Source organism: Nanorana parkeri, unplaced genomic scaffold, assembly GCF_000935625.1.
Source record: "Nanorana parkeri isolate BGI_ZX_2015 unplaced genomic scaffold, ASM93562v1 scaffold412, whole genome shotgun sequence".
NCBI lineage: Eukaryota > Metazoa > Chordata > Amphibia > Anura > Dicroglossidae > Nanorana > Nanorana parkeri.
The window spans coordinates 508997-536199 of record NW_017306680.1 but is presented as its reverse complement, the minus strand read 5'-3'; the positions used below and the strand labels follow the sequence as shown (position 1 = coordinate 536199).

Here is a 27203-nt window from a genome sequence, read left to right as displayed (position 1 = left end):
TAAGCAGCATTTGTGTTAATAGTTAAGGTACTTAAATGTATTTTTACAATTTAATTCCTGAGTTTAGTGTCACTTTAAATCTTAAAATGTGTTTACACACACACACACACACACACACTATACTGTATATGGCCTTTCTACATTGCATGCTCCTCTTCAGTTTATACATACTAAACTTACAGTATACACAGGGCAGGTGCAAGGATTTTTGCCTACACAGGAGAAGGTGCATTTTTCTGTCCCTCTGTCCTTCCCCCCTTATGCCATCAGGCGGCTGCCTATGCAACCTCACTCTAGTGCTAGCTCTGCAAAGCCATCCCATAAAGCAGCACTCCAAAACTAATAGGAGATCTGAGATATCCATGTTATGGGTAAAACCAATTATCTCAGAAGCATTTAGAAAAAAGGAAGACCATCAGCCTTATATGATGCCACAAATAGTTTACTATGGAGCACCCCAATACAAAGACACCCCAAAGTGCACCACTCCAGAAAGCATAACTAAGATGTCCATGGTACAGCTTCCTAGCAATTGAGAAAAGGATGACCATAATCTACAGAAGCCCTATATTAAAAGCCACAGGCATTGACACCCCAAGTCCATTACCATGGGGCACCCCAATAAAAGGACCCCCCCATAGATCCTCACTCCAGAAAGCATAACCAACAGCAGATAATAAGTGACCTTAAATTGATGTTTAGCTGCTTCAGGACCACCTAATGTAGATAAACGGTGCCATCCTGAAGCAGTATAACCAAGATCACAGCTGTTGCAACTGTTTAAAAACAGCTGGCAATGGCTATTTCATATATAAGCGATCCGGTGGCTATACAGCCACCTGATCGATTGTATGGTGCCGCCCGCCCTCACTCCGCTGTCCCCTGTGCGGGCCCAGGGCTAGCACCGCAGATCTGTCCTCTTCATTTGGAGGGGGATCAGCACACTCCCAGCTGCTGATATCTCCTCTAAACACTGGACCTGGAAGTGATGTGTATTACATCACGTCTGGTGTCGCTCTGTAATGTTTTTGGCTGCTATTCACGTTCAAATACAGATTTATATATACATTCACTTTTCATGCTTTTTTGAGGCCTTCCATTGACCGCCAATGTAACGGAAGTGTTGCCACTGACCAGCAATGTAACAGAGGTATTCTCACTGATCACCAATGTAAGGGGGATTCTCACTGACTGTCAATGTAACAGAGGTATTCTCACTGATCACCAATGTAAAGGGGATTCTCACTGACTGTCAATGTAACAGAGGTATTGTCACTGACCAGCTATGTAACGCAGGTATTGTCACTGACCAGCTATGTAACGCAGGTATTCTCACTGGCCAGCAATGTAACTGATGTATATACCCCTAAAACGCTATTTAAAAAAAAAATTATATATGTACATACACATACTTAAACATACCTTTTTTACTGCAGTCTTCAGTCACATGTCCTTATTTTTCTTCTTTTGGCAATGGTGGGTGTTACCTCCTTCATACATGTCATTACATGGAGTGCCATGCTATCCAAGAGTACTGTGAGCCTAGGGTTTTTTTGGGGTGATTTGCATATCAATTGGCCACGATATTTGCATATAAATTGGGACGGAGACTATAGGAGCTGAAGCTCAGAGCCTCATCCATACCGCTGCTTCCGTGTATGTGAGGCGGTGTGGTTCCGCTCCTCCCATCGACGCCCTCAGACGGCTGCTTGGTAGCGCCAGCCCTGCATATACACATACTGTACTCATAACTGGTAACAAATGCATCTACACAGAAGAAGTCTACAATGTATTTAAGATCTACAGCAGAGGTGGGCAAACTCAGCACTCCATCTGTTGTTGAACTACAAGTCTCATGAGGCGTTGCAAGACTTGGCATGATAGAATTTGTAGTTTCACCACAGCTGGATTGCAGAGGTTACCTACGGTACTCCTGATCTACAGCATACAGATCTACAGTATACCAGTGATGTGCCGTGCCTTCTGTCCTGGGTGAGGCACCACCTAGGGCCCGCCGACGCTCCGTCCCATCCTGTTGAAGCCCCACCCCATCCTGCCGAAGCCCCAGCTCGGTAACCAAGCTGTGTGGGGAGGAGACAGGGAGGAGCCTCCCTGTCCCTCACTTGCTCGTTACTGGTGAGGCATCGAAATCGATGTCCTCACTGTTTTTGTTTTTTTTGGATTGGACAGCTTGGACCAATGGCGCTTTGCCATTGGTCCAAGCCATCCACAGAGCTCACACCTCTAACACAGAGTAGAGGCTGTGACAGCTCTTGCCTCAGCAAGTTAGGTTACACAAGCAGTGGGAAAGCCTGCTGCTGTGTAACCTAATTACCTGTCAAAAGCTGGATGCAGCACTGTCTGTAAATAACAGGCTGCACTCCGTCCATAGACTAGAAACTGACACCTTTTTCCTCCATAATACTAGGTAAGGCTCTGCCTCACCTGCCTCCCCTGACCGCACGTCCCAGCAGTATACCTATCATTTTATGCAACAAAAAATGTGTAACCCTATTTACTCCTTTGTTCATTATTTCAGATTATTATTCACCAACTGTGTTGATTTATGGCATTTAACTTTTTTAATATTAAAAAAGGCAGCAGAAAGATGCTATGTGGGACTGAGAAGCTGTACCTTTTGATTGTACACCTTGTAGAAATCTAAAATCTCAATCTTAAATCTTTGAGCCAGCCATTCAGGCTCTACTAAAGGCTGATAATGGCTGGCTTGATAAGGAACATGGTGATAGAAGAACACTAGAGAGATGACCAGGTCAATCACAGTTTGGAGTCTAAGAGATGTCCAAGCTGTAAACATTGAAAATTAAGGTGAGCTACTTTGCAGCGCTTTCGGGGAGGATTTAAAGGGTCCCATTTACACATGCAGTTAGGACTACACTGCAAATTCCAGTGGCAAGATTCTTGCAGCTGGGATGACAGGTGTACAAAAAAGGACAGAAGGGCGCCCAACCTAGTGCAGATAATTTTTTATTTTAAAAGACACAAAGATAAAATTGCAATGGTACTCACAATGGAGGGTCATAAAACAGCTTGTGTGGATGTTTTGGAAGAAACAGCAGTTGAGACTGTAATCTGCCTGTGTGCCACTGTAGTGTGGCGGCGTTGACGCGCTTCCGGGGTCAAGCCCCCTTCCTCAGAACGTTTATCCTTGTGTCTTGTGTCGCAATTTTATCCTTGTGTCTTTTAAAATAAAAAATAATCTGCACTAGGTTGGGCGCCCTTCTGTCCCTTTTTGTATTCCAGTTTTACAGTTTCTTCCGGCTGAAGTGGGGCAGCACCCCTAGTTACTTACCGTATTTTCCGCTCCATAAGACGCACTTTTTTTCCCCCAAAAGGAGGGGGAAAATGTGCCTGCGTCTTATGGAGCGAATACCTATCGCCCGACACCCGGGACATGCAGTTTCGGGCGTCGGGCGAGTAGTTTCTTTTTGTACATTCAGCCCTGCTCCTGACAAGCAGAGCTGAATGTACAGTGGGAGCCGCTGTTCGTTTAATACAAGCGATCTAAGTAGATCCCTTGTATTAAATCGAGCGGCGGCGGCATCGGCGATAGTGTCCGCCCCCCGCCGAGGTTTTCTGGGTCCCCCGTACCTCTGCGGGACTGTGACCCGTCACGATCCCCCATGGGAGCTCACCATAGAGCCCATTGAGCAGACGAAGAACGCCGTTCTTCGTCTGCTCTGTGTGATTACTGAGACATCGCCACCTGTCTCAGCAGTCACTAACTGCAGCTTCTGTGACAGAATTTCTGTCATAAAATTTCTGTCACAGAAGCCATGCGTCCTATCGTCCGGAGCGTCTTATAGACCGCAAAATACGGTAATCATCAGGATACGTGCACAGCGCTTTAACTTTACTATATGGGATGACAGGTGTGTCTATTGTGATTTATTGTATGAAGGTGAATGTCCCCAGAAAAAAATGTCCCCAGAATTCTTCTTTAGGTATGCTTTTTAAGCCACACCCACTATTCAGTTTATTGTAGCTACTCCCACTTTTCAACATGGCACTCTGCATCTTATTATCTGCATGTTCCTCTTTTCCTCAAGCTCTAAATTTGGGAGGTATGGTTTTTGCTCTCTCTAGCCTCCCCACCTCTCCTATTGTCTTCAAATATGTAGGTTAGTAAAAAATACCATTCATATGTATTACAAAAAAAAAGTCTTACATTATTTGTGAACATACAGAATATAATTATAAATGACTATCAAAAACAAACAACAATACAATAATTGCAAAGGAACCCAGAATCTTTTGTTAAAGTAAACTAGGGTTGCACAGATACCAAGTACAGTACTCGGTACAAGTACGAGTACATGTACCGATACTTTTGAGCTCCAAGACTACACTAGAGACAAATTCAAAAATTAGGAGGCAGCTGTCATTTGTAAAGAGCAAACGGAGCTCCTGGGATTTGTACATCTCTGTTTTAATGTACGATTTTGTTTTTATAAATATAAATAAAGGGATGCACAGATACCAGTTTTGCCAGCTGCAACCTCTGCAACCCTGGGAGTTCTCATGAAAATGCCAAGTATCTGCACTAGTACTCGAAAAGTATCTGTGCAACCCTAAAGTAAACCATTCTTCATTTGTAAATGTCTCTATAAACACACAAATGTTCTAAACATATTAACACACATATTGAAAAAATACAGTCATATCATGTTTATTTCTGTTGGGCTTCAACATATGTGCTGAGATATTTTCAAAGATAATTTTTGTCACTTATAGCAACAGAAGAGCTCCCACATAGCAACTTGCATGGTTCCTATAGCAATGTCATGGCAACCTTGTGCCATCTTTTTTTACTATAGTGTCTCCTCTGTTCACACTGCACAAGAACACTTGACTAAACCATTAACTATTATATGCAGACAGTATTTTTAGAAGTAATCCTCTGTTCATATTGAAAACATACACATTTTTTAACTTTACTACTTCTTGAAATGGTGAAGTGAAAATCCTTGGGTCTTTCCATCTATTAGATGGCTTCCTTCATTGATAATAGTATTATTTGTTCACTTGCATTGTTGATGGTTCTTGAGAACTATGGGGAAAAACACTGACCCCATAGTTCTCCTTTAACCAATTATATTTAAAGGATCAGCCCACCCAAAACCAGTTGACCAATGCCTTTTCTCTCTTTGGGGCTTTATTGGTGAGATATCTGTGATTGAGTTCCTGCTTGAGCAGCGGGCTCCCCCTGCATACCTCCCAACTTTCTGAGATGAGAAAGAGGGACACCTTCCAATCAATGTATTTTGTCAAACCCCTGCACACCACTTGCATGCACCCAGTTAGGTGAACCATTAAGAACTTATATGCCAATGTTGATTGGTTAGACCCAGAATTGTTTTCGTCCGATATTCGTAAGGTTGATGGGCAGTGTACAACCGCAAATACTGTACAATCAATCGACTTTTAACTATCCAGCAGGTTCGAAAACTTTGGGCGATCGTACGATTTTCGCAAGGTTGGTGGTGTTTCCGTACGTCAAAATTCGTACAATTTACACTGCTCTTGCGCAAATGAAAATACGTGCATTCGTCCAGGTGTTTTTTTAATTACTGCTGATTCAACCTTGCGATAATCGGGGCAGGATGGGGCCGCCGTACGAAAATCGTATGACTGTTCGATCATCGGACGAAAAGTTTGATAGGACAGTGGTGGAGTTCCAGGGCCCAGTCCCAGCTACAGCCACTGCAACCCTGATAGTTCTGCCACTGACTACAAATCTCAGCAATACATTATACAACAATGCAGGATACCAGCTGCTATAGAGGACTACAAATCCCAACAATACAGAATACCATCAACTATAGAGGACTACAAGTCCCAGCCATACATTATGCAGCAATGCCAAATGGCAACCAGCTACAAATCACAGCAATGCATTATACATCAGTACAGAATAATATAAAGGCCGCCTTTTATGTCTTCAGCGGAGGATCTCAGGTGGCTGTGCGGGGTCTCAGGAGGCCTGTGCGGGTTCTCAGATGGGCTGTGAGTACTTGTGAAAATGGCTAGTATCGGCACCTATACTGATACCAGCATTGGTGCATCCCTAATCTGTACATCAGACCAAAAAGGAAAGGGGGACAGGAGAGGGATTTAGTTTCAAAAGAGGGACAGTTCCTCCCAATGAGGGACAGTTGGGAGGTTTGCACCTGTAGTAAATCTGACTTTCTGATGGACTGGCCCCTTAACTAGATAGATACAACAACCACAAAATACTTTGTCTCTGAAAGAAAATTTTAGGTTAATTTACATATTATATTTTGTACATTTTGTATGAAAAAAATACATCTATTGCACATGTGTAAAACTGCCTAAGATGTGCTGTTTTGTTGACAGGAGAAACTGATGTTGGCTGCACACGACCTGAAACATTACGATACAATGCTGATACAATAATGTGCAATTCATTTATTAACCTGCTAAACATAATATGAGAAATTATCTCCTTATTCATAAAAGTTAAAGTAAATAAATATAAATCTACATGGCATGATATAATTGACTGCTTAAGCTAGGGAATCTTCTGGTTTCCCTATGGGGGGTAAAATGAGTCAATTTTTTATGGAAAGTTGAAGGTTGCTTTATCCAGGGAGGTTTATAACCCTGCACAGTGACTGCTTCTTAATAATTCAGAGTCTTGCCTTGAACAGTTTGTGCTAACAGTATTTATAAATAGAAAACATCCTTATTTTGTCTATAATGACAATGTTTGGATACACTGTGCAAAATCAGATTCATGTGTGCTGTGCGTTGTACAGTATGCTAGAGGCTGTCCCTTTAGCTGGCAATTTTTTTTGTGACTGACTGGATTTAGTCGATGAAGATTTACTGAATTACCAGGCCTGTCAAAAACCAGGCTGATTTTCAGGTTTCTTTTAAAGTGATATTAAAGCCTCATTATTTAGATTTTTTTTCCTTTTAAGTAGACCCTCCTTTGCTGGAGGCTGTTGCTGCTTTTCTTTAAAACTTTAAAACTTTTTAATTCCTCGAGAATGCAGTAAGGTAAAAAACACCCAGACCTTAAAGGAGAACTATGGGGTTAAGGCTTTTCCCCATAGTTCACCTTAGGGTAACGGGAGGACACCAACTAGCGTCCTCCCGTCACCCTAGGCTCAGCACACCACGAGAAGTAGCTTGCGGTATACTGAGGCGCCGCAGTATACTGCGAGCTACTGCTCGCGGTATACTAAGACGCGGCAGCTGAAGCGGATCCCAACAATTATGTCTGGATCCGCCCAGCTGCGTGACTGACAGCTGGCTCTGCCTACCTAGAGGCAGAGCCAGCTGTACCCGCCCCCTCCCCCGTCCATTCCGCCAGTCAGCGTTGGGGGATCGGAGCGGGGAGAATCCAGCCCCTCCCCTGTCACGGCAGAGAGCCGTGACAGGATCGAGAGGTGAGCGAACCTGGTATGTGTTCGCTCACCTCCCGATCTACTGAGCTGACCTGTGACAGTCTCATTGTCACAGGTCGGCTAGAACTATGAGGTGAGTGAAAAGCACTCATCTCATAGTTCTCCTTTAATACTACTTTAAGGTGAGCATTGTTGCTGTCCCTTTTTGTTTTTAAAGGGTTAGTTCACCTTTCTGCACATTTTTCAAAAAATCTCCTATGTTTTCCATCATTCCCAGCACATTGCAAAGCATAAAAAAAGCGTCCTCTTTGCCACTTATCCCTGAAGATCTTGCATGGCCTGTCTGCAAAAGCCTCAAAGTAATCATTTTCCCCCTCCATCCTGGCTAAACATGCAGGATGGACTAGATGTTAGAAGTGGGCCGTTCCTGGCTCCTTTTAAATAAATGCAAGATATACCATATACTTTGTCACTAAATCTGTGTGTAATTGCACTTTCTGTGGAGTTACACTTTAAATGCATCTAAAGCGCTAAAGAAGTTTCAACTAATCAACCACACCAGCATGTGTTCGGTTATCCCACCCCTGACTTTTGTACATTCCCTCTGTCATTTAGCAGCTAGGGTCAGGATTGTTGTATATGATCTGTATACATGCTGATCACTTCACTTCATTTCAGTCAGAGAAGAGGACACACAAGCAAAGAAAGGAACTTTGTGGGGAAAGTTAGAGTATCTATGGTCAAAAACTAAAAATTAACATCTATTTCTATATTGAATCTCCATAAATTTTATCCCACTCCTAATAACATTTAGCTAGAGGCGTGTAAAAAAGAAAAACCAGCATGGGGTCTCTTCATAAATCATACCAGACCCTTTAGGAATGTTAGAGGGGACCCCCGATGTAAAATAAAATGTGTGGGGTTCCACGTCATACCAGATCCTTTAGGTCTGGCAGGAATTTTAAGGGGGACCCCAATGCCGAAAGAGCGAAAAGAAAAACCATGGGGTCCCCCCAAAATTCCCAACCAGACCCTTCATCCGAGCACTGGCCTGGCAAGGCAGGAAATGAGCCATATCAAGCCACATGCCCTTGGCATTGGGAGTATTCTGACTCCGATTGTTGTGATAGCGATTTATCCCTTGTGAGACCTCTATGCCTGGCCTGTATAAGCAGTTAAATCACTGTGGACATTCATTGTCAGATAGCTGAACTAAACCAATACCGTTTCATCCAGAAAGGTTGCTTTATTCTGCACATCAAACAGGATACAGCAGATGGATGGTTTTCAGTATTATGTGGTCAAAAAATGATGCCTTTTCTAGCGTACTATGTAGAGTACATGTGTCCTAGTTACATGTGGCCTGTTAGCTGTGGCCATGACACAGGAAGCACTGCACTCAGGAAGAAGGGTGGGGCTTACATAAAGAGGAACTGTGTCATCGACCTCAGGGATATCAAGGAAGGCAACATTGAAAAATACATACACTACCACAAAAGGCCACTAGATGGCAACATAGGAACTAAATATAGAATGACTATAGAAAATGGTATATGGAAACAATCTATATAAATTCTCATCTACTAACAATCCTAATAACATATTCTATGCCCCAGTGGGGCGGCACAGGGAGGGTGCTTTTCCAGGAGGGGACCCCCTGGAAAAGCACCTAGTCCCCATGCCGTTGAGGACAAGGGCCTCCTCCTCCACAATCCTGGCCCAGTGAGGGTCTGCAGGCAGGAGGGCTCATCTGCATCTGGGTACCCTCTTTCATAAAGGGGCACCCAGATGCTGCCCCCCCCCCTTGAGAATGAGTAAGGGGTAGTTGTTACCCCTTACTCTCTCAAATCAGGGACTGTCCCCAGGAAATAAGGATGAATAGTAACCATAACCTAAAGGTACCATGTAAGCATAGGCGTGTGCACAGGGTGTGATGGGCGTGCCTGGTCACACCCTAATCTCCCTAAGCACATCAACAAACTGCAACAGCTAGCGCTGTGTTTTTAGTCACTGAGCCAGCGGAAAGATCACAAAGATCTCTCCGCAGCAGCACTTGCCAATTACATTCCTCACAGAAGAGCCGCAGCCCTCGGTGACTGGGAAGGTGCGAGGGAGCATGCCTCCCATCCAATTAGGAAGCCAGACGGGTGTTCACATGACCACCTTCCAGGCTCCCTGTACTTTTGTGTGCTCACCCTAATGCAATAGACATTTGTTTACCCATTTCCATATGATTTCCTTTGCTCAGTGCAACCTTTTGGTTCTTTCCAAGCTTATTCCTGACACCAGCAAGGTGCTATGGTGCATAGAAATGTATTTTACATTTGTTGCATGTTCTTGTCTACATTTGCCAGTGTAGTTGATATACAACACACTTTATATGTTTTAGTATTGTTTTGTATTTGGATCCCCATAGTTATTATATATACCACATAGGTAGAACTTGTTCTATAAACTATTTTGACATTATTTGGCAGTAGGGTGTGCAGGCACAAACTGTCATCCAAACAGCCCTTTCATTATTTCATTAACATACATGCTTATAATACCACAGTGTGCTTTTTTAATGTGTGAAGAAGTGACGTGTTAGATCAGCCAGACACCCAATATGCTAGGTGGATCATCTGTTGCCTATGGATAATGTACTACTTCAATTTGTTGGTGTAATTAATTGCAAGAAACAGTGAAGCACTGTAGTCCAATCAAATGCATTTAAAGGAAATGTACTTTTTTCTTCCGTATATTTTACTATTATTTTCAAATGTTTACTGTTATAAAATGCTCAGCATACGAATACTAATCAAGTCTGATCTTTTCTTTTCAGTGTAAAATTAGAAGTCTAGCTTCATTATCTCACAATGAGTGAGAAAGATGGAAATGCCGACAGCTTGTTTCTTAAAGATGATTCTGCAAAAGGTGAAAAATCGGATGGCCGTGTACACAGCTGGCAACACGCAATACAGAAAAGGGCATCGCGAGCTGGGAAGCAAATGCCTAAAGTGACAGTGGGAAGCATCCGTGCGTTCCTCTATCGGAATGCTTTTGTGATACTCACCGTCTTAGCCGTAGTGCTGGGTACAGTATTATATGCTTATATTCTCATCATTTACACATTGTATACAAATAGCATAGGTCTGGAGAAAGAGCATGTTATATCCATTATGTATTGTAACTCATTTTACAGTTTTAAAAAAAAACCCTCCCAGATTCTGTTAGAATCTGGAGAGTATGTACAACAGCTATATAATATTTTCCATTTCTCCTTCGCTCCAAGTTTTGCCAGAAAAAGACACATTTCTTTCAGTGAACTTCTGACTGTAGTTCACTCTCCTATAATTGTTCATATAAGTAATTGGGCAACTCAAAGCATTTTTAATTATCCTTGCAGTGCCACTCATGCCCGTGTGCCATGGTCATCTGGTGCAATTTAGTGGTAGATTTGTATGAATTTTTCTGAATTGCCAATCCAGTAGTATTCCATAGCATTGTTGTCTAGTTGATGTATGTAAAAGGATTAAAATAACAATACTTGATATAGTTAGTTTTATTTTAATAAAAACTCACCAAACCAAGAAATTCAATATGAATTAATTAAATGCTGCTCTGTTCTTACATTTGTGACCACCCACTTGTGCAAAGAAATGCCCTTCCTGACCACCCATTCATTGCTTGATTGATATCTGCATGATGTAGCATATTAAAAAAACAACAGTTATAATATTTGTACAAAGTTCCTGGCCATGTTAGTCTTAATTATTGTGATATAATGTTCCAGGTATTGTATTGGCATTTGCGTTGAGACCCTACAAGATGTCTTATCGACAAGTGAAATATTTTTCCTTTCCTGGAGAGCTGCTTATGAGGATGCTCCAGATGCTAGTCCTGCCTCTTATAGTGTCCAGTTTGGTGACCGGTAAGTGCTAATGTTGTAAAATCAACCTAAAAGAAACTTTGTTCATTTTATAAAATGATCAGTTTTTTTTTGTTTTTTTTTATAGTAAATCTAGCACATTTGTATTATACTATCCAAGAAAATGTATCAACGTGTGATCAAAGAAACCTGTGATTTATTTCTTGCCCATTGAGAGACACAGGAATTCTGAAGCAGTAGGGTTATACTTCTGCCTACAGGAGGTTTAGGATACTAACCTATTTTTCTAAATAGGAGTAAATTCAGGGTTGTCAAACAATTCCGAAACTATGGATGGGAAAGACTGGATAATGGTGATGGATAGCAAAAAGAGACTGAGAGTGTTCCCACATAAGGGCTTTCCAGTTGTATGGTGTTATTAAGAGCTCATCTAGGGTAGAGCATAATGATAAAAAAAAAATAGGCTGATATAAATATATATAGCTATTGGCATAATATAGAGGCAAGTTGTGCCATTTATTTTTAGACATTTCAACCATTTGTGGCAATGCAGAACATTTCTAGGAATTCTAGGCTGTTGTCCTAGACTAAATCAAAGGTTGCTTTCTGTAGAGGAAAGATTGAGGAGATCTGGAGTTTTGGCTTGGGTGGGTAGCACACAAAATAAAAAAGGCTTGTTGATAAGAGGGTCATTGTTGACAAGAGAATTTGGTTACTTAAAGTCCTTTGGTCCCCAGCCGAGGAATTCATAATTAGCCTATACTTTATCAAAATTTGACATGTGCTGGAGAGTTAAAGAACCTTATAGTTTAAGAGTACCAGGATTCAAGTGGTGAAATCCCTGTATGTGATTCAAGTGCCAGCAGTCTTGCTGCAGCCATTACAAGAACTTCCTGCTGTATTTCACAATTGTTTGATAATATACATAATTTAGGGGGAGGAGTAGCATGGTGTTTCAGTACAGCCTAAGCTCCTGGGTAAACAAAGCTATAGACTTCAGATGGAGATTTTACTGCTAAAGTCACCAATATAAGAAGCCTGTAATTGACTCAGCCTACCTATAAATGAAAAATCACATGTGGGTTGACTGGCCATTTTCAACGGAAATCTTTATTATTTCATCACTAGCATTACAAATTCCAGGTGTTTACTCCTCATTTGACAGTGAGTGGACAAGTTCCAAGAATATTATTATTTTTGGCCACTGGGCCTATAGCAGCATAACGCACTGCTTGCTATCCGTAAAGTGAGCCTTCGGCCACCAGAACTATCATAAGCACTTTGGAGTTGGCTGCTTTTTCAGACCAGGAAAACGCCACTCTGTTTTGCTATGTACCTGTCAAATGTATTTGATTTCCTTTGCACTTTTTTGACAGTTAACTATTTTTTTAATTTTGCAGGAAAAGTGGATAGCGGCCCACCAACATATTCCAAAAGTGGCAGCTGGTGTGCAGCGATCCACTTTTTCTGCAACAGTATTACCAGAGATGAGCTGTGCGAGTACCTGTCTGTGGTGGGTAAGCCTGGACTGAACTGGATCGACACTCTGGTTTATTGATATAATGATTTTTTACTTATTTTAGGGATGGCATCTCTGGATAGCAAAGCTTCAGGCAAGATGGGCATGCGGGCTGTGGTGTATTACACTGTAACCACATTCATTGCTGTGTTTATTGGCATTATTATGGTGATCATCATTCATCCTGGCAAAGGCACAAAGGAAAATATGGAATCTCAAGGGAAAATTGAAAGGGTGCAAGCTACAGATGCCATCTTGGATCTAATAAGGTAAAAGGAAATCTGGATATGTACAGTATGTAACTAAAGGAATAAAATTGTAGTGATAGCATGGACAAGAAAATATAAGGTTATTGGTTGCTTTTAATTAACTGTTAGCAGGAATATGATTACAAAAACTGTTTTTCATCATCATTACACATTACATTTTTTTCCCCCTGAACGTCCTGATAATACCTGTTTATCTCACACTTTAGCTTACTTTATCACATTTAAAATGCAGTGAAAATATGTATTTATTGTGTGATCCCAAGTTGTCCCATTTTTGTCTACATTTTTTAGATTTGGGGCTTCTAGTGTGCATTACTCTGGATCAACTTAGGAGGCAAGGGGAGGATATGATTTTAAAGAGGGTTATTCGAGAATACCCAGTTTATGGCTAGTTGAACGCCATTAACTTTAGAAGTGAAAAAGGATAGAGGCACTCAAAATGTTAATGTGATTTATTTTTATTTTGATAGATTAGGCCTATCCAGAAAACATCAAGACAAGCATCCCTATCACATTTTATGCAAACATGTGCTTAGTCAACGATTAAGTGCATATTTGCTTGAAACGTGTTACATAGTCAGGTTGAAAAAAGACACAAGTCCATCTAGTTCAACCTATAGAGTAGAGTGTTAGCAAAACTTGTTTCCTGGATATGCCTAATCTATATTAAATAAAAAGAAGCTGCATATATACATTTGAAGTGCCACTGTCCTTTTTACCTTTCAAATACCTGCCAGAGGTGAGCTGGGCTGGCACCTGCTAGGCGGTGGAACGTAGGCCAACCTGGAACAGCGCTGCTTCTTGGAACACCATTAACTGTAACGCCTACAAATTATTGATAAAAGGTCAAGAAAGTCCATTTGTGCACTCACAGTATTAGTGGTCTGATTTCATTGTTTCTTTTAATCGGGCTGATAGATTATTAAAACAAGATACACTATGACATAACGTACCTTCATCTTATAGGACTTTATGTACTTGGTAAAACCCATTTTTCCTGGATAAACCAATTCTGGCAGTTAGCAAATCTAGTAAATTGCTTGGCACCATTGTCTGTTATGTTTCCAAATGTCTTCCTGTGATAACCTAAAAATATAAAATATTTGACTACATCCATTATTTGAGTAGCATAGTAACAGTATACATAGCATGTCATATAATAAATACTATACTCTGTACAATGTCACTAGACATGTAAATTGTGTTTGTTGGCAGTGCAAATTTTCATGAATTCGGGCATTCGGATGCATCCAAATTTCCGAATGAAACAAATGCTGAATGCAAACGAATCCGATTGCATCCAAATGCCATTTGGACTGTTGTTATTGGTTAAAATAAAAAAAAACAGCATGCACTCCCCTTTCCAATCCATCAACAGAAATAGTTTTTAAAAAACGCTACGCGGTTTTTGACAAATCCGTTATTTAACAAAAAAAGTCCCACGATGTAAATTCATCCAGCTATGTAAATCATCCTAATTTCTGGAATCCTGACACCCGCCGAAAGAAGAAAAAAAAAAATCCCCGTCGCTCGATCTGTTCAGAATCCAAATCATGAGTGGATCCGAAATATATATCACTAAAACAAAACTAAATCCAAATGGACACGAAAGAAAACACATTTTTTGCTGGCTTACATGTCTAAATGTCACAGCAGTGCCACTTTAATTTTTTGGTTTGGACTCCCAGCAAGAATTTTATGAAAGTTAGCAAAGTTTGACCAAAGTAAGTGTGTAGACTACTGTGTTCAGTACTTACCCATGTCTATTAAAATGAAGAGCATGAACAAGAACCATTTAAAAGGACTCACGTGAGATCCTATTCATAACATATAGAAGCCATTGGTAGAGCACATCCTACAAACTACATATGTTTTGGAACAATGTATTGCATTGTACAATACTTTCCTAATCCGTCATTGTAGGTCTTAAGGGCTTGTTCCCACCATCTCCAGACCAGATATGGAGGTGTTTCTGCATATGCATTTATGTGTGTTTTTAAAGCATTCCAGTGCGGGTTTTTTTTTGCTTGGATTCAAGTACATTCTGGTGTGTTTATATGTGTTTTTGTGCGTTCTAGTGCAAAAAAAAAAAAGCATGCTGCTGTACTGTTCTGGAACTGAACCTAATGGTGTGAACTAGCCCCATTTAAAACCATTGGAATTACTATGTAATTTTTGGTGCAGATAGAAAATGCACCGGTTTGGAGGTGGTGTGAACCAGCCCTTAATACAGAACACAGATGGAAATTTTTATAGAAAGAGACTTTGTTATACATTGCAGACTGGTGTTTCCTCTGGTGTAGATAACATAACTGAGAGAATCCAGTCATTCATTCACTATATGTACTGCTCTCAGACTATCACAAGTTGCCATAAAGTTTCGTATGTTGGATGTCACAATAAAATTCTAGTTGTATTCTTTGTCTGTAAATACACCATTGACAGGACATATTTTTGTTCTATATTATAACTATTTTTTTTCTCTTTTTCTAAAGGAATATGTTTCCTCCTAATCTGGTAGAAGCCTGCTTCAAACAGGTAAGGGTTCAAAATGTGTTCAGCCAATCTTTTACCACTCGCTCACTTGCTCGGTAGTCTTTCCTACAGATCTTATATTTACTCAAAACATACTATTTCCTGCACATAAGTCTTTTGTATTGTTTTATATTGCAATGCCATCAATATTACCTGGTTATCCTACCAGTTGTTGCTGTGAGAAGAACACTTCCTTTTTCAAGGTGACAAGCTTCACTGAGCTGCCTCCAATACAGCAGAGCTTTGTCAGCCTTCTCAGCGCTCCTGTAGATGGATCACGGCTGTACATGCTGAGGTACAAAGTGCCTGCCTGTACAGTCGTTGTCACGGCTGAAAAGCATGTACATTATCAGTCCATTAGTGGAATTATCAAACCGCTCCCTGATGCTTTTTAAAAAATGTTATTGGTATGCTTTAGCAGCTGCCAGCTTCTGGCCCCACCTGCCAACCCGTCCTCCACCTCTCAGACCAGTAGCACAGAGCCAAGGGAAGTGCTAAGAAACTGGGCCGCTTTCTTAACCGAAGCAAAGCACTACTCCTGCAGTTAATTTGAAGCAGCTATATGCTGACTTGCAAAACACCTGATGCAGTACAGCTTAGCCTCTTTCAGTGTCTACTATTATATAAATATTTGTATGGCTGGATCCTATACCCAGTAAATTATTTTCTTACATTAAACCAAAAAAAGAACTTAACTAGAATGACGGTAGGTTTGCCAAGTTATGGCCACTGGATTACAAAGAAAAAAATACTGGCAGTTGCAGCATCGGAACCTGTAGCACTCATCAATATATGTATAGCAACACCAAAGTGAGTATATTTCAGGGAGGAAGGGGGGAATGTCTGCTGGTGCAGTTTTGTCCTGGGGTGATTGTAATGGCAGGAGGGGGGGGGTTTGCTTGGGGAAAAAAAGTATTAATGTGCTCTGTGCATTACGTTCTTCTAAAATTCTTTATTAGTTGTGATATAGCTAATAACACATACAATACCAAAACAGCTGGAGATGATTAATATCATAAATTGTATACAATAACTTCAAGTGCAGTCGTAAGAAAATTTGAAAACAAGAGCAGTAGTACAACCATCTATCTGAGATGAAATGCCATATTAGAGAGAATGCAGGATATTAGATGGCAGTATTACATCCATGAATATTATCACATGTCCGTGGCAGAGAAGAGTCATAGGTCCGGGTTGTAGATCAGGGGACGGCAAGGAGGACCGAGCTGGAGCAGGGGAAGAGGAAAGACCAGGGCAGTGGAAGGACCAGGGTAATGGAAGGAAAGATGGGGAGAAGGGGCGGAAGGCCATATCCCCAGAAAAAGAAGTCCCAGGTGGGGCTGTGTCCCGCATATCAAGAGTCTCAATATTGTCATAATCTTTCAAGGAATTAATAAACTTCAGTTCACCGGTTCCCTTGACCTGTAAGTGTTGATCAAGTGTCTCCAAGTGGAGAACTGAACTTTTCCACATTGCATCAATAAAATGTGCAGTGAGATAGGATTTATATTTAGAGATGGGCCAATCTGTCATCTGGAGTAAACAAGCAGCTGGGTTGTGCCCTAAATCCACCATTCCAAAAGGGTTGGAGTTTCAAACAGGACCAAAAAATAAGTCACGGTGCCAGAATCAGAGCCACATCTCCAGCATACTGAAGGGAGTGAGTTGTTAATTTTGTGTAATATCCATGAGACTTTATACCACCCAAATAGAATTTTGTATCCCATTTCCTATAATTTATTTGCAATGGAGGATTTATGCACAATAGGTAAGATGCACTCTTTTTGTTGGGCAGTTAACTTCAGGTCTAGTTCAGCCTCCCATTTAAGCAGTAAGGGGTCTGGTCGGGTCCTAAGACCAGGGTACCGCCAGTAGAAAATGTAAAAGCTGATTATGAGCTCCAGGGGTTGAGAGGAGGTTACACCATGGCACACAAGTTCCTGCTGCAAGAGCCAACGGTTCAAACCATAGCCTGTATTTATCAGCCTTAAGTAGGCGATGGAAGTTCCTGCTTTCTAAACTGGGCAATTAGTTGCCTATTATATGGGTCAGAGGTGATAGAAAGGGAGGCCATTACTTATCTTTGACCTATGAGCTCTGTGCATTGCATTCTCTTGGCCCCTTCTCTCCTTGCAATACTTACTCTTGACCCCCTGCATTTTCTGCGTTACTTACTCTTGATCCCTGCAGTCTGTTCGTTCCATACCCAGGGCCGGATTTACTCTCTCTACTGCCCCCCCCACCCGCCAAACACCCCTACCCTATGGAGAATGGCAGACCTGCAGGCTGCATACAATGTCGCCGAGATAATTTGTACAAAACAAGTGGCGGCTTCCCCGCTGTACATTTAGCTCTGCTTGCCCAAAGCAGGGCTAAATGTAGAAAATAACTACCTGCGCGGTCATCGGGAGATAGGAATTCCACACCCCTGCTGCCCCGAGGGCGGGCCTTGGTTAGCCTTGTGGGAAATCCGGCCCTGTCCATACCCCTGTTCAATGCTCTCTGTACATTACATACTCCCAACCCCTGCACTTTGTGTGTAATGTACTCCTAAGCCCTGCACTCTGTACATTATGTACTCCTAAACCCCATGCTCTGTGTATTACATTCTCCTGTCCTCTGCACTTTATGTGTTACATACTCCTGACCCCTGTGCTTTGTACATTACATACTCCTTTCCACTGCACTTTTTGTGTAATGTACTCCTGGCCCCTGCACTCTTTATGTTATATTGTACAGTATTTACTCCAGACCAACGTGTCAAAGTCTCAATAGTTGCTGGCTATTAAGTAGTCCCAAACTATTTCAATGGAGCTCGTCTGCAAAAGTTAAATGCTAATTAAGTGTAGGGGTAGAGTAATAAGGTGTACCTTATTCCTTGCTCCATTGCTCTCCTCTTCTCTCCAGCTCTCTGTGTTGTGGGCAGGCCCTTGCCGTTCTCATGTACGATGAAGGACTATTGGCCCTGCATTATAATTGATGGTCAATCTGCAACCAGCACACAGATGAAGGGAGCCTGCCAGAGCGAGGACTAAAGTAAGTATTACACCTTGTTCATCTACCACTAGACTTAATCATTTAACCCTTGCAATTCGGAGGAACCCCACTGCAAGGGTAGTTTTTTTTTTTTTTAAGTACTGTAACTCAGCCTCAAAAAAGTCTTAGCTCTCTCTCTGTATTCTGTATGCAGAAAAGCATAAGTAATTAAATAGTTTCATTTTTTTTTAAATGAGATTGTGCTGAGGTTTATACATGTTCGTGCAACTCTTGCTTGTGGCAGATTAATTAACCACTTCAGTACCAGCCATTTTAGTGATAGTTTGGCTGACAATTACTTTGTGACGCAACACTGTACCCCAAAAACACTCATCCCCCGTAATTCAAGCTGACCTGTGACACTGAAGCTGTCATAGGTCGACTCTATTGATCAAAAAGGCAGCGAACACGTACTGCTGATCGCTGACTTCCCGATCCTCTCCCTGCAGAGAGTGGTGACTGTCCGCAGGGATTCCCCCTCCCCTCTCCCTTTCTCCAGCTCTGCCTGGAGGAACGCACAGATGACGAGGCGGGCAGAGCCAGCTGTCAATCAGCCAGTGAGGTGGATCTCTACAGTATTGTCAGAATACGTCCTGGCTGCGCATGGCTCTGCACTCTCAGCAATAGCCTGCTACATACTGAGCTTTGGGTCACCAGAGGATATTAGTATATGTCCTCCTGTGACCCTGGAGAGAACTATGGCCAAAAAAGGTTGGCCCATAGTTCTCTTTTAATATTTATCATCACTCAGTGATCCCTCACCGCGCCTGCTTCCTTCCATGTGATAGTGCTCTGGTCTAGGGTCCAATCGCTAAAGGAAGATGTGACTGCTCCCTCTAGACTCCGACACTGGGTATTTCATTAGCAGCTGCAATAAATGAAGAAGCAGTGGTGGATCATTGGAAAGAGGTGTGTGTGTACTTTTCACAGACACTCTCACTTTGCTTTGAATGTGCAAAGTGACAGTTCCGTATAACGTGCGTTATTATGTGTTATACTATGCTTTAAGTTAAGGCACTGCATTCCTTTTGAATGGAGTGCCAACACAGCACAATGCCTTTTAATATGTGCATTTGTTCAGTGCAGCAAACCACAACACACATATGGTTTCTACCCTGTTTCCCCGAAAATAAGACCTATCCCGAAATTAAGACCTAGTACCATTTTTGGGAATTGCTAAAATATAAGACCTACCCCGAAAATAACACCTAGTTATGACCATTCCAAGGCCGGTGGTGGCATAAGGGGAAACTTGAAGAGCTGTGGGAGAGAATCAGCGGTACCAGCGAAGCCGGCGCTAGAGGAAGTGAGGCCGCAGCACAGGGAACAGAGCCACATAAGCCGATGTTTCCTCTATAGCACCGGCTCCTGTAACAGGCAGAGTGATACCAAATGCACTCTGCCTGTGACGAATCTATAGTGAAAGTGCGCTTCGCTCATTCTGGTTACCAAATTGCTCTTGGAAACGTATGGCACCCCTGAGTACACTGATCACCCTATTCTTAACTTTGCCATTTTGGATTATTTAATTTGGATTTGCATTAACTTTGGATTGTTATACATTAAAAAAAAAAAGACCTACCCCGAAAATAAGACCTAGTGTGTTTTTTTTGAGCCACAAAAAATATTAGACAGTGTCTTATTTTCGGGGAAACACAGGTATCTGTGTATTGCTGTGTGCATTCAGATGCACTCGCAAGGTTAGTTGGGGTGCCATTCATTTCTGCAACTCACCACACTGCAGTTTGTGAATAACACATATAGGTGGAAAGCCAGCCTTAAGGTATGTTTTTAATTTAAAGAAAAAAATAGGGCTGTTACTGATTAAAATCCAGCACGTTATTAATCTCACGTGCCCCACTCAATATGGCCGCCATTTGAGTGAGGCAACTCAGAATAATAACGTGCTGGATTAGTGTGATCCTAGTTCATTTTATTACTTCATTGCTGTGCTGTATGTGTATAGGCCAATGCCTTGGCTGGCGCTCGTGCAGAAAGTTTCTTGGGCAAACACACCGGCCCAAGTGGCTCCGTCGCTAACGAAGGGAAGGGGGAGGAGTCCAGTGACGTCACGGACATCAACGTCCCCGGACTCCTCCCCTTTCCCTTCGTTAGCCGACGGAGCCACTTGGGGACATTGACATCACCAGACTCCTCCTTCCTTCCCTTTGTTAGCCAAGGGAGCCACTTGGGGAAGGAGGGAGGAGTCTGGTGACGTTGATGTCCGTGACGTCACCAGGTCTCCGACGGGACTCCCACAAGCCGGCAGAGAGGTGAGTATTTTCATTAGCGATCAAAAAAATGTTAATCGATCAAAAAGATCAACGATTAATCGAGAAATTAATCGTTAATTTGCACAGCCCTAGAAAAAAACTTTTTTTTTTGGTTTAGACAGGATGCTGAGGGGTTAGATCCTCTGTCAGGTTCTTATTGCTGTGCGTTTCTGCAGGGGTGATTTACCTCTCTAATTGTCCTCTCAGAAAGTGAGGAGAAAAACAAAATGTTTGAGTTTTCATGGGAGCAAGAGGTGAGGGGAAATTTTCCACTGGGGAACAATGTCCAGGTGACAACTGTCTAACATGGTAACTTCCCTCACTTTGGGGAGATTTCCTCTCATATCTTGCATTTCCAGGGCGGGAAGTGATGGGAAAGCTCTCCAATGGCATGCAGACAGCAAACAAATAAACTATCAGGGCTTTTAACCTAGGGATGCACAGATACCAGTTCAGATACCAGTGCCAATACTTGGCATTTTCACAAGTGGCCTGGCACTCCACCACTGTCCTGAAATCATTAGTCTGTATTGTTTTTAGAAAAACTGTCACATGACAAACAAAAAGGTATCAGTAATTGGTATCTTTGAGTACTTGGACAAGTATTGGTACTTGTACCTGGTCTGGAAAAAATGGTATTGGTGCATCCCTAATATACAGTATATATAACAAATCATACATTAAAACAGGGATGCAAAAATCCCAGGAGCCCCGTAGCCAATCCTCCTTGAAAAAGACTGCTTCTCCTAACTTTTGAATTTTTCTCTAGCCTTGTAGCTGGAAGAGTATCTGTACTTGGTATCTGTGCATCTCTACGTTTAACCTTTCCTTACTATATCCAAGACTTGGCTAAACATGCACTTTAAGTTGCTTTTTTTTATAGTTTTGCGATCCTTTAACTTTTACCTATTGCAAAAAAAGCACAATCTAAAAATGCTAAATATTTATTTAATAACTCATTGCAGTTTTATCTTTCAAATTGAAGTATCAGTTTTGGAAGTTATTGTGTGCCTAATAATCATTGCAGTATATTTTTTATTAAAAATATAGTTTTAATAAACATTTATGCAACTATAATTGGAGCAATCTTAATTCTACAAGAAATGCATGGTTTCATGGGTCTTTTACTAACTTTCAAAGTTGTAAATAAAAAATAGCAAAAAATGCACTGCCATCTGAGGTGAAAAATGGGACGCTGCACCTGGCTCTGAAAAGGTTAAAGCACGAGTCTAGGAGACTGCAGAGAAAACAATCATATTCCTGCCTGTTAGGAGTTTACCAGTTAATAGTTTTTACAGGCACAGACTGCTCCTGCTTCAAATGTAACGGAATCCAAGAACTACATAAAATATCTTTAAATGTAATCCCTGTATTTACACACTCTGCCTTATTTGTATTGTCACTGACCTTTTGAAATCAATCCATTCTGGAGCATACATATGAAATATAAACTACATGTCATATGAGAGACTACAATATCTGGGTGTATCATAAAAGAACAGTGGAATCCCTTGCGCTATATTAACATTATGGGGTTGGTTCTGTTGGCATGTAACATTGAGCACAATTTTACTGCATTGAAGTGCTGTAAGTTCTCTAGTTTGATTTAATACTGGTTTAAAACTTTGTACAGAAGGTAAATCATTTAGCTTTAAGCTCTTTGTTTCAAAACAGGTTGAAAACCTGTTTTCTAGGTCTAAAACATGGGAACGTGTCACATAAGGCCTTTGGTATCTAGAGAGGGGTTTTTTTGTCTAAAGCATGGGAACTTGTCAAAGAAAGCCCTTGGTATCTAGACACGGTGGAATGCAATTCTTTTTACATGTTGTAGGTCTAAAGCAGTAGTTCTCAACCTGTGTAACCTCAGGACCCAAATTTGTCCTGGGTCATTAAGTCATGACCCAAGTTGCACTGTAATGGAAAGCATGGCCTTGTGGTAGCGCATGTTCCGATGCGGGCAATTGAACTGTTGGTGGGAGATGCGTTTGGGGTGCCATTCAGTGGTGTAACAACCGGGGGGGCACTTGCCCCGGGCGCAGGACTGAGGGGGGACGCCGTCACGACCCCAGCTAAACGAAGCCCCTGGCTCCCTCTCTCTGCCACATTCACCCGGCTGTCATCGGGCGGCCGCTCGCTCCTCCGAGGCCACTGCGAGTGGCCCTCTACAGTGCCTGATTGGAGGGCGCGTCTGCCTGATCCAGTTTGTAGTTCCTTAGCTGATATATATGTGTGGGGTTGGGGGGTACAGTTCTAGTGGATGTTTATATAATATGGGGGGGGGGGCGGAAAAAAATGTTCTGCCCCGGGCGCCCATAACTCTGGTTACGCCACTGGTGCCATTCAAATGAAGGGCAATGCAATGCACCTCTCACACCAGAACATGTGGCAGGTGCGATTGCGTGGTACAGTGCGTTAATCGCACGGGACTGTGTGATTACCGCACTGTACTAGAGTGAATGGGCCTTCAAAAGCACTGACAGACACACACAACCACATGCATAATCTCAAACATTCACAGACATTCTCACACACTCATATATGCACTCCAAAAAAAATTTATTTTGTAAAATCCAGCCAGTCTCCCTATCTTTCGAGAACTGGAGTGGATCCTCATCCTGGGGGCCAGTGTGGGCTGCTGTGCTGTGACGGAGCTCCATCCATATGTGCATTGCTTGTACAGCTCTCTTGTGTGCCCTGTAGAGGTGCTAGGAGCCAGAATGTGACATCACTCCAGTCAGTGGCGGACCTGAGGAGCAATGGGCCCTGGTGCAAGATTTTTTCTCGGGGCCCCCCCCTTCCCACTCCGGGAGGGGGGGGGACCCGAAGCGGATCACACTGGCCCCCCAACCCCTCCGGCAGTCTCTGCACCAAAAGAGCTTACACTGAGAACACTGAGACAGTCACATCAGTCTCTGTACAGTAGCTTACATTCCAATGCAGAATGACACCAAGTGTGGAGGGACTACAAATCCCAGCAATACAGCAATGCAGAATAGTGTATAAATTGGCGCGCTGGACTTAGGACTGCAATATTTCATCCAACAGACTGGGATAGAGAAATAAGTTATAATAGGGAACATTACAAAGTAATGTTCCCTATTATAATCCATTTTTCTAATTAAACCAAATAACAGCACAGTGTGCAGTTTCTGGGCGCCCCCCTTCCCTTTCCCCCCTCCCCAACTGTGTCTTACCTTGTACACTGTAATGCTGCCTTGAGCCCGACACCATCGGCCACACAGTCTGAAGGGACGGGGCATGTGACACACAGTGCCCGCGCCAGGAGAGGGGTGATCCGGCGGTGTGTCCTGTATACCGCCTGCATTGTATTCAGGCAGATACATTGCAGGCGGTATACGGGTCCCCAGGAGTGCTCCCAGCTACGAGCAGCAGCCGAGCAGACAGACCGCCCCAGTGCCTTCGTGCTGCCCGGCCTGCCATATGCCACTGCTGAGTGCCTCTTCCTGTAGTGCTGGCTCAGGTTGTGAACCTGCACACAGACACCATGTATCCATTTCAGAGACAAGGCAGTCTGCTGCAAAACAGAAGTTCTGCCCAGCATGAGAACAGATACAGATTTAAAAGGAAGAGCAGCAAAGAGAATGGAAACTACCATGGATTACAGTAAGGCACACATTACAGTATTGGTTTATGTTAAAAAATCTGAGGGTTTAATGTCACTTTAAGTTACATCACATTCTGGCTCCCGACACCTCTACAGGCACACATGGGAGCTGTACAAGCAATGCACATATGGATGGAGCTCCGTCACAGCACAGCAGCCCACACTGCCGTGCATTCCATTGCAGTGCAACTTGGTTCACGACTTAATGACTGAGGACAAATGTGGGTCCTGAGGTTACACAGGTTGAGATCCACTAGTCTAGAGCATTGGAACTTGTCAAAGAACCAACAATAGCTAAACATAAGAAATGCCTATTCTACAGTGTATATAGTTTCACAATTATCACATTCTGTGCCATTATTCTGCAAAAAAGCCCAGTTAAAACCTTGTAGAAAATTGGAAGTGTGTGCCTCCTGCTCAGATATTAAAGTGACATTAAACCCTCAGATTTTTTAATGTAAAACAATACTGTAATGTGTGCCTTACTGTAATCCATGGTTGTTTCCCTTCTCTTTGCTGCTCTTCCTTTTAAATCTGTATCTGTTCTCATGCTGGGCAGAACTTCTGTTTTGCAGCAGACTGCCTTGTCTCTGGAATGGATACACGGTGTCTGTGTGAAGGTTCACAACCTGAGCCAGCACTACAGGAAGAGGCACTCAGCTGCAAAGGGAAGTTCTCCCCAAGCATGAGAAGACATGAGGATTTAAAAGGAAGAGCAGCAAAGAGAAGGGAAACAACCATGGATTACAGTAAGGCACACATTACAGTATTGGTTTATGTTAAAAAATCTGAGGGTTTAATGTCACTTTAAGCTTTACTTTCTGTAATCATAAAATTAGGACTAAAAGCTAATGATTTTATAAAGTTGAATGTTTGAGTAAAAAACAATTTGCATTTCTTCCCGCATCTGCTATTTTTAAATAAATATACTTTTTTATACTGAAATATCACACTTGACCATGCAAGGTTTTGATGCAATATAGAAAACAATATGGAGGCAGTGATTTCTGTATGTTTTGAGTTTTTCCCAATTTATGTGGACCATTGCTTCAGGCTTCTTTATGAACATCCTCCTCCCTCATCAGGCCACAGCAGTTGAAGGAACTTAGCCAGCCAATATGTTAAAAAATAGTTGTTTGTTGTTGGTAAATTGCAATGATCAAATCGAGAGTATTGCCAATTCATGAATTTTTGATTTGCCTAAAAATTTGTGTCTAGATATGTCTGATGTATTGAAAATCAGGAGATTCAACAGTACAGGCAAACGTCATTGATGAATTTTATGATTGTCTGTAGCCTGGTCAAATCTGGAGAATTAATCGCAATTTACTGTTTCCATAATTTTAAACAGATTTGCTCATCTTTATTTGTAAAGTCTTTGTAACCATTTGGAATTGTTCATGGAAATGAAGCCTAAAATGACAGTGCTATTAAACAACACACATCATTTTACATTGAGATACACTATATTGCCAAAACTATTGGGACGCCTGCCTTACACGCACATTAACTTTTAATGGCATCCCAGTCTTAGTCCGTATGGTTCAATATTGAGTTGGCCCACCCTTTGCCGCTATAACAGCTTCAACTCTTCTGGGAAGGCTGTCCACAAGGTTTAGGAGTGTGTCTATTTGAATGTTTGACCATTCTTCCACTGCTTGACCATATTGGCTTGCGTACTTGAGGGAAAGTACTTGTACTTGAGCTTGAAAAAAAATGGTATCGGGACATCCGATACCATTCATGCAAAACACCAGAAAATTCACAAGGTTTACAAAATAGACTAGAGCTGCAGCTAACGATTATTTTCAAAATCGATTAGTTAGCCGATGATTAAGTTCGATTAATCGGTTAATCGGATAAAACATAAAATACATTTTTAAAAATGGCTCCAGTGATGGGACTACTAGTTTGTATTGAGATTGCAGTCCATCACAGGAGCGAGCTTGGAGCGGTGGAAGTCAAAATGAAAAAAAAAAAGTGGTGGTGTGCAATATAGTGAAATGGAAAGTGTAAAATTATACAGAAATGAATGCAGAATGGCACCGGCTATAGAGGACTACAAATCCCAGCAATAGTGCATTATAGCTGTCGGTATTCTGCATTGCGCTGTATAATGTATTATTGCTGGGATTTGTAGTCCTCTATACAGCGCAATGCAGAATACCACCAGCTATATAGGGATACAACAAATCCCAGCAATACACTATACATACAGTGCATAATGTATTGCTGGGATTTGTGGTCCTCAGTATAATATACAGCACAATGTACCATCAGCTATAGTGGACTACAAACCCAGCAATACATTATAGAGCACCATGTGTGGGAAAAGTGCAGGCTTGCCTGAGCAGTCTTCCAGCAACTTGTTTCTGAGATCGGGCCTGTATGGGCAGCTGTCATCCCCCCACACCTGCTCCTCCTTACTTCTCCCCGCGTCCCTGTGCTGATCGTGGATGTGGGCGGGCGGTGAGCGTGAGGAGGTGCGGCGTGTGGAACGTGGAGGCGGGCGGGCCTGGCAGCGGCGAGCGTAAGGTGGGGAGGAAGTGTGGCGCGCAGCATGGGTGGAGCCATGAACAGGGCCAACCAATCGGAAGCCGATTAATCGATGATTGAAAAAGTTGACAACTTTTTCAATAATCGATTATAATCGATTATGTCGATTAGTTGTTGCAGCTCTA

General features: G+C 42.1%; 1 protein-coding gene across 2 annotated transcripts in view; it reads left to right on the top strand.

Annotated features, from left to right (window-relative positions):
* LOC108789634 (excitatory amino acid transporter 1-like) overlaps window positions 1–27203 on the top strand; it is a 72330-nt gene that overhangs the window by 27798 nt on the left and 17329 nt on the right. The window contains exons 2-6 of one of the 2 annotated variants that reach the window (XM_018559703.1): window positions 10174–10181; window positions 10236–10469; window positions 11170–11307; window positions 12849–13053; window positions 15549–15591. In XM_018559703.1, the coding sequence (XP_018415205.1) occupies window positions 10253–10469; window positions 11170–11307; window positions 12849–13053; window positions 15549–15591 (603 nt within the window). In that variant the 5' untranslated portion in view covers window positions 10174–10181; window positions 10236–10252. Of the gene's footprint in view, window positions 1–10173; window positions 10182–10217; window positions 10470–11169; window positions 11308–12848; window positions 13054–15548; window positions 15592–27203 lie in introns of both variants that reach the window. The other variant, XM_018559702.1, reaches the window with a different exon arrangement.